At 45.4% G+C, this 8,403-nt stretch overlaps 1 protein-coding gene across 1 annotated transcript in view; it reads left to right on the forward strand.

Annotated features, from left to right (window-relative positions):
* The first annotated feature begins 2,448 nt into the window (after positions 1-2,448).
* The window catches only part of CUNHXorf57 (chromosome unknown CXorf57 homolog), a 44,892-nt gene continuing 38,937 nt past the window's right edge, over positions 2,449-8,403 (forward strand). The window contains exon 1 of the mRNA XM_018558480.1: positions 2,449-3,099. Coding sequence (XP_018413982.1) covers positions 2,556-3,099 — 544 coding nt within the window. The 5' untranslated portion in view covers positions 2,449-2,555. The remainder of the gene's footprint in view (positions 3,100-8,403) is intronic.

Raw genomic sequence — 8,403 nt, forward strand, 5'->3', positions numbered from 1 at the left:
GGGCTGCGTGTAGTAGGCTCTTTCTGAGGGCAGCCTGTAGATGTCCCTCTCCCAGGGTCATCTGTAGGTGTTCTTCTCCCAGGGCTGCTTGTAGGTGACACTCTCCTAGACAAGCCTGTAGATGACCCTCTCCCCCGTAGCAGCCTGTAGGTTTTCTTCTCCCAGGGCTGCTTGTAAGTAATTCTTTCCCAAGCCAGTCTGCAGATGACCCTCTCCCAGGCCAACCTGTATATGACCGTCTCCCAGGCCAGCCAGTAGATGACCCTCTCTCAAGACAGCTTGCAGAAGGCCCCTCTCCCAGGTTAGACTGTTGGTGACACTCTGCTAGACCAGCCTGTAGATTGCCCTCTCCCAAGGCAGCCTGTAGATCATTGGTTCTCAACTGGTGGGTCGTGACCCAAAAGTGGGTCGCGACCCTGTGTTCAGTGGGTCGCCACATGCCTTCCACGTTTTTTAGGTGAGAGGCTCCCCAGCCTCCCCATAACGCAGCACTGTCAGTTCTCACGCCAACCAGTCATTCAAAATATGCTGCCTGGTGCTGAGTGGGCAAGGGAGCCCCATACATATGTGCATTGTTTACAGCTCCCTTGCATGTCCTGTAGAGGCGCCTGAACTGGAGTGACGTCACATTCTGGATCCCGACACCTCTACGGGGTGCGCAAGGGAGCTGTACATGCAATGCACACATGGATGGAGCTCCAGCACAGTTCAGCAGATTTTGTCTGTGGTTGTGTATGTCTGTCACAGTCTGTCTGTGTTTTTTAGGGCCCGTTCACACTTGTACAGTGCGTTAATCGTATAGTACCATGTGATTAATGCACTGTACCACGCAATTGCACCTACTGTGCTCCCCCCTAAACGCAACCCATGGTACCCTAATGCCATGCATTCCATTGCAGTGTGACTTAGGTCGCGACTTATTGACCAAGGACAAATGTGGGTCCTGAGGTTACACAGGTTGAGAACCACTGCTGTAGATTGCCCTCTCACAAGGCAGCCTGTAGCTTGCCCTCTTCCAGGGCAGCCTGAAGGTGGCCCTGTCCAATGGCTACCTGTAGCTTGCTCTCTCCCAGGGTTGCCTGGAAATAACTCTCTCTCAGGTCAACCAGTAGAAGATCTCCCAGGACTGCCTGTAGCTGACCCTCTCCCAGAGCTGCATGTAGGTGGCCCTCTGCCAGGCCAGCCTGTAGGCGACCCTATCTCAGGGCTTCCTGTAGCCTATCCTGTCTCAGAGCAGCCTGTAGATGGCCCTCTCCCAGGGCTGCCTGTGGATGGCCCTCTCCTATGCCAGCTTGTTGGTGACCCTCTCCCAAGGCAGCCTGTAGATAGCCCTCTCCCAAGGCAGCCTGTAGATAGCACTCTCCCAACGCAGCCTGTAGATAGCCCTCTCCCAAGGCAGCCTGTAGATAGCCCTCTCCCAAGGCAGCCTGTAGCTGACCCTCACCCAGAGCTGCCTCTAGGTGGCCCTCTCCCAGGTCAGCCTGTAGATAGCCCTCTCCCAAGGCAGCCTGTAGATGACCCTCACCACTGGTGGAACTACCAGGGTCGCAGCGGTCGCAATTGCGACCGGGCCCTGGCGTTCCGTCACTTGGGGGGGGGCAGCAAGGAAGTAGAGCGCGCCCCCGCGATCGTTCCGCTCCTTCCCTGTCGCACAGACACCCGCAGCATGTACGGGCAGCTGTGCAAAATGGCTGGAGAGGCTGTCATTGATCTCGGATAATTTGCTGGTCCCGCCTCTTAGGGGCGGAGCTAAGAGGTCTGTCTCCTCCAGGCCATGGGCCTGCAGGAGAGGTAAGGTAAGTTTGGAGTGGGAGCGGGTGCAGGGAAGAGAGAGAGAGAGTGTGTGTGTGCTGCTGGGACTTGTAGTCTAGCACAGCTGGTGGTAATCTGCATATCCTGCCATGGACCGCATATCATTAACGGTCACAATTAACAATTACTAATTAATATTTTGTAAATAAATGCCGGTTTCCTCGTTAATCATGTCTGTACATAAACGCAGAACACCAGCACTAAAATTTTAAACAAGCGGCTGCCTGAGGTCCCACGCTTGCTGGGGACCTCGGCAGCCTTCCTGTTAACCATGCAGTGCCGTGGGGTTGGGGGGGTCCTTCATGGTTTCTTGCACTGGGGCCCTGAAGGTTCTAGTTACGCCTCTGACCCTCACCCAGAGCTGCCTCTAGGTGGCCCTCTCCCAGGTCAGCCTGTAGGTGACCCTCTCCCAGGGCTACCTGTTGCTGACCTTCTACTACCGGTAGGTCAGCCTGTAGATGACTCTTTCCCAGAGCAGTCTTCATATGATTCTTTCAGGGCTGCCTGTAAATGGCCCTCTCCCAGGGCTGCCTGTATATGACCCTCTCCTAGAGCAGCCTGCATATGACTCTCTCACAGGGCTGCCTGTATATGACTCTCTCCCAGGGATTGCCTGTAGATGGCTCTCTCCCAGGGTTTAGTTTTGTTTGGCCCGGGCTTTTTCAAAACCGCAGCCATACGTCACCCAGGCATGTACAGACAGGAGAGCCGATGCAGCCGGCCTGACTTTCACTCGGCGGGAGATGCACGATCAGCTGGCCGAGCTGGAAGAAGGGAGCCCGGGGCCCAGCCCGGTATCAGAGCAGGCCCCGTCCTCCTGGCTGCAGCGTACCCGGAAGCGTGTACAGCGTAGTCCGAGCTTGAGGCTGGTGATCGGGGACCGGCAGCCTGTGTGTGTGCTAGCCGTACAGCGCTACCTTGGCGAGATCGGCCGTTGCCGCTACTATTACGACATTACGGTGTATGATGGGGTCGTACAGGACACCTGGCTGTTGTCCCCGGAGCTCGGCCATCTGGTACAAAGCAAGCGGCTCCGCTGCGGCTCCCGGGTCACCATTAGCCTGTGCTCGTACCGCTATGTGGAGAAGAAGCTGTCCGGGGGGCTGGTGTGTATAGAGGAGGTGGAAGCCGGGGAGGACATGAAGGAGGAGAAGGACTGTGTGCCTGTGGAGGAGATCGTACCCCTGTGTGGGGACAAGATGCACTATCTACCCCTCTGGAATAATGATGATCCCTATGGTGACATATGGGACCGGGGGAAGGAGGCATTCCGGCCCAATGTGGATGGTAAGTGACAGATCTCTACTGACCATTGTCATGACAGCCACACACAGGCAGATTGTGTACAGAGTCCTGTCCACTCATCATAAGACAGATCAGATCTGCTACAACATCTGCTGGTGTGTGGCTAACTTCAAGATGTTATTAAATATTAGTCTAGGCCAAAAGTCGCCTCTTATCATCTGTAGAGGCTCGGATATTGTTTACATAATAATGCCTGATAGTTATTGTTTACAGAATAATGATGCTGGCAACATGTAAAGATCAATCAGCCACAGATACTCGTCTGATACAATAACATCAGATTGATCATCTAATAGATGATCTGTAACTGATCAGCCCCCATATAATGCAGTCTGTTTGTGAAAGATACGATTCTTAGAATAATAATATCGGTGAAGCCGGCAATGCACCTTACAGTCTGATTGTACACGTGTCATACAATCTAGCAACAATGCTTGAAAAGAGATTGCATAGATTGTTTAGTCCTCACATGACGGCTTGGCTAAATCTTAAAGGAGATTGTAATGAGTATGGTCAGCTGTAGAATGACCAACCTCTTACACAGTGTGCCTTCAGGCCTCATTCACATGGCACACACCATCCAGATCAGCATATTTTTAGTGGCGGGTACTAGCCTGAATATTGGAAGTGCTGTAAAAATGGCGTCTGATCGGAATGAATGTCTGGCGGGAAAATTGTTATGACTTCCCCAGTCTGGATGGAGTGACAGGAGAGGGGTCGTCTTTTATATCTGTACAGATAACCGCAAGCCCACCTTTTCACTAACACCTCAGAAAAGAGCTTATTTATTAGTGATAATTAGGTACAAGCACGTCCATAAAGGATAATCAACTCTTTTCACCACACGGTCATAGATAACGATGACTTCGTTTTTCACTTTAGTGTTTACAAAAAAAAAAGAAGCAGATTTCAAAGACCTTTCACTGGATTTTCTTTTTATACTCTTGTAGTTTTTGTTTTTATACTCTTGTAGTTTTTATACTCTTGTAGTTTTTATACTCTTGTAGTTTTTATACTCTTGTAGTTTTTATACTCTCGTAGTTTTTATACTCTCGTAGTTTTTATACTCTCGTAGTTTTTATACTCTCGTAGTTTTTATACTCTCGTAGTTTTTATACTCTCGTAGTTTTTATACTCTCGTAGTTTTTATACGCTCGTAGTTTTTATACGCTCGTAGTTTTTATACTCTTGTAGTTTCACAGGTTTAAAAATCGGGAGGAGAAGGCTACAAACTAGAAATGAAACATTCCTGAGGGGAGCCTTTTCCTGGATTCTTTTTAATACCTGACCCCTATATATACGATGATGTCATCACCATAAGGCCTGGTTCACACCTGGGCGTTTTACAGCGCGCTCCTACGCACTGTAAAACGCTCAACATGTGAAAACCAATAGTTGCCTATGGGCATGGTTCCCACCTGGGCGTTTTACGCGCTGTAAAACGCCCAAAGAAGTACAGGGGCTTCTTTTGGGGCGTATTTGCTGCGCGTATCCATTAGGATACAGCCGGATAGCCCTCGGAAACGCGCGTTTGTCGCACGTTTCTTTTACCGCAAATCAAGGTAAAAACGCACGGCAATTGCGCATATTCCGGGAACCCAGCCTAAAAGACACATTTATCAAGTTGCCTACATCCCAGAAATCGTGCAAATTTCACTCAGAAATGGCTGTGCTTGAACACTGACTTAGTGAGATTGATTTACTAAAGGAGTAGAGGACAAAGTGAACATACTTTACTCCTTTAGTAAATCAAACTTCATGTGTCGGTTATGTATGTCCTTATGGGCCGAGTCCCAGAGCTGTGTGAAAAGAACACACAGCAAAGTTCTCTGCCATCCTCTTAATAAGTAAATCCTGGTGTCAGTATAAGAAGTTTTCCAACAGGGTGTGTTTTAATGTGGCAGAGATGGAAGTGGTAACCCTAATGTTGCTATACAATGCTTTATAAAATAATTTTACTTTGTGTGTGTGTGTGTGTGTGTGTGTGTGTATAAACATATATACACACAGTGTTGCTACCCATAAGTTAAGAGTTATTAATACTATATAAGTATACAATTATAAATATATTCTATTTTGTCCATTTTGTGTATTGCTAGGTATCTTTTGTTTATGAAACGGCAAAGCATAGCAATAGGTATTTGTAAATAATGTTTCTAAGAATAAATATTTTGTAAGTAAAGTATAATCTGTTTTCCTTTTTACAGGGAAATGGTGTCCAGTTCTTTTAGAGCACTTGCAGGGCTGGACACATCCTGGGAGCCGGTAGCCAATGCTCCTATAAAAATTACAGCTGGCACCTCATTTTTGGGCTTTTCTCCGTGAATGTGGACTCTTGTTTAGGGAACCGTTTTATTTGATGACTGATTACAGATCAGAATCACATGGTTTCAGTTTGACTTTACGATAGAATCTGTGGCAAGGCTCTTGGAAAACACAGAAGCATTTTAAGTATAGAGGACACGGCAATTTTAATATTCTTCTCTAGTTTTTATGGTTGATATTGTATTTTCGTGTTGTATTACAAATCATTAGATAATAATTACCCTGACATTTTTAAAGAACAACTCTGGGTAAAAGTTTTCTATTAACCCTTGCCCAGGACTACCCCTGGACTGCAAGGGTTAAATGTTTGTTTTCGGCCAGGGTCAAAAATAAGTTATAATCAACCAATTCTCTGAGCTGGCTGTGACAGCACTCCCTCCTACTCTGCAGCAATGGTATGTCTCTTGGCATCCTCATATCCCATACACGGTGTATAGAACGTGATGGTTTACAGGACCCTAGACCGCTGCAAACGAACAGGAGCAAGGCTCCAGGGACCGGTCTAAGGGCAAGCCGGCAAGGGTTAATAAAATTGTTACCCAGAGTTGTTCTTCAAACATAATTTGTGTAAGCTGTTTATGGTAATTGGTAGATTGACATCTATTAATGAAAACTTTTTTTAACTTCTTAAATTTCACTGCAGTGTAACGTTGTCTGAAGATTGGGAAAGGACACCACTCCTGAGGGATTAGTTTATTAGTTTTGTAAATATAATGTTTTCAGCAGGCCTTTGTTAGCACTGCAGCACAACTAAGACTGGCCATACACTGATCTTTTTTTCTCGTTCAACCCACAGGCTGAGCAAGAAAAATAAAGCCGATTCCTCCATCAACACTAACAGCGTGCCGATCGAGGAATCCCGCTGTTTGCATTGTACTTTTGACAGCGGCAACCAGCCCGAAATTTGCGCAGTGTATGGGAACCTTACGTGATTCTGCTTCTGATTTTCCATCTCCCAGACTGAGTTCTTCTCTAGAGGAACCGAAATAGTCCAATACAAGGTCAAATCCACAAAGTTAAACTGCATGTGCATATAAAAATAAAATACATTTAATGACGTGTCAATTAGGGATAAAATATCAATTTTATTGAGTTAATGACAAATGCACAAGTTTTAAAATTGTTCCTTTTTGCAAACATGCAAAAATGTAGGGATATTGAGTTCTTATAGGTATATGAAGCACCAGAGATTGTTGATCGAGGGAATATCCGATTGCCTTATGGGATCAGGAAGGAATTTTTTCTCCTGTTGGAGCAAATTGAACCATGCTTTATAGGGGTTTTTTGCCTTCTTCTGGATCAACAGGGGGTGATTGTGGGCGTAGCGTTCTGTTTAGGCTTTTCTTCTTCTTCTTCTTCTTCTTCTTCATATCTCTGTAGGTTGAACTCAATGGACGTGTGTCTTTCTTCAACCTGACTATGTAACCATGAAAAAGGGACTTGCACTTGTAATCTGTACTACGTACTTCTGTAACCATTGCACTAAAATTAGGCCCTTATTCATAAAGGGTAATTCCAGATTCTGACCAAATGAGTGAAAGTGAAATCTGTGCCCTCTCGCCTGGTCATACCTAAAAGAATCTAACCACAAAACATAATACAAATTACCCCCTAAATAGTGGTGTGTCTGTCTATAGGACTTGTTAACAAAAGGATCTGCAACATGAAACTGTAAAAAAAATCTCTAAATTTTATTGAAACGCATACAAAAAAAAACTCAGACTCAAATATGAATATATCTAAACTCCCCCAAAAATCCCACAATAAAATCCCAATCCAAAGCCTGAGGAACAAACAGGTAGTGCAGAGTAATGCTTTAGCAAGTAAGTACACGGTAATATAACCGATAATATAACCTGTAGCATGTGTTGAATGCAATAAATCCAATTACGTCCCGATGCCTGTGGTCAGCAGATTGGCAAAAATTCCAATATCATATGTAATGCAATTCAAATAATTTCATACGCCACAATAGTCCATCCATATGTATAAACTTCAGATATTGGTGGTCTAGAGTGAATCCATCATGCAGCATCTATCTTCAGTCAGCATGTGTTTACAGATCGTGGAGTAAATCTGGCTGAAGAAATAATAAATAAAAGAGTGTGTATGTGTGTGTATGTATGTATATGTGTGTGTAATATATATATAACACACACTCTCTCTCTCTCTCTCTCTCTCTCTCTCTCTCTCTCTCTCTCTCTCAGAAAGCGCAAGCTTGCAAATATATATTATGTCCTCCACACTACCCCAATAGGTTCATACAGCTTGGGGAGCGGGACCTACCACGCTCCCTGTTGTATGCCTAATGGGTAGTGAGAAATACCACCAATGTCTTTCAATACATAAAGGACAGAGAGTCCACAGTGTGAGCTGCTTTGTCACTGCTCCAGCCAGCCATCATGAAGAGATTCCGGGTCACCAAGGAACTCAAAAGAGGAGGTTGTTTAAAGTCCCAATGCAATTTGCAAGTTCAGATTCTATTCCAACACATCCAAGTGTTTAACGTGATCACAAAGGTAGTTGTGCACTCTCCAGTATACATGAGTGAATGGACATCTGCTGAACCAATCCAGCACACACCAGAGCCACTAACAACCTGACATGTTTCACTCCATCTTGGAGCTTTTTCAAAGGTGTGTGTCTTTTTTTTTTTGGGGGGGGGTTAGATATATTTCTATTTGAGTCTGTGGTTTTTATACGTGTTTTAATAAAATGTAGAGATTATTTGTACACTGTTTCATGTTACAGATCCTTTTTGGAGAAGTCCTATAGACAGGCACATCACCTTTTAGGGTGGTCATTTGCTTCCTGTTTTGTGATCAGATACGTAAATCTGATTTCTTTGAGCCCCCAGATAACACGATCACCTAACCCTTGTTGGTAGCCCCACTGCCAGGGTATGTTTTTTTTTTTTTTTTTTTTAAGATTCCCTCAGTTGCCTTTTTATTTATTGTCACG

Source organism: Nanorana parkeri, unplaced genomic scaffold (assembly GCF_000935625.1).
Source record: "Nanorana parkeri isolate BGI_ZX_2015 unplaced genomic scaffold, ASM93562v1 scaffold342, whole genome shotgun sequence".
NCBI classification, from domain to species: Eukaryota; Metazoa; Chordata; class Amphibia; order Anura; family Dicroglossidae; genus Nanorana; species Nanorana parkeri.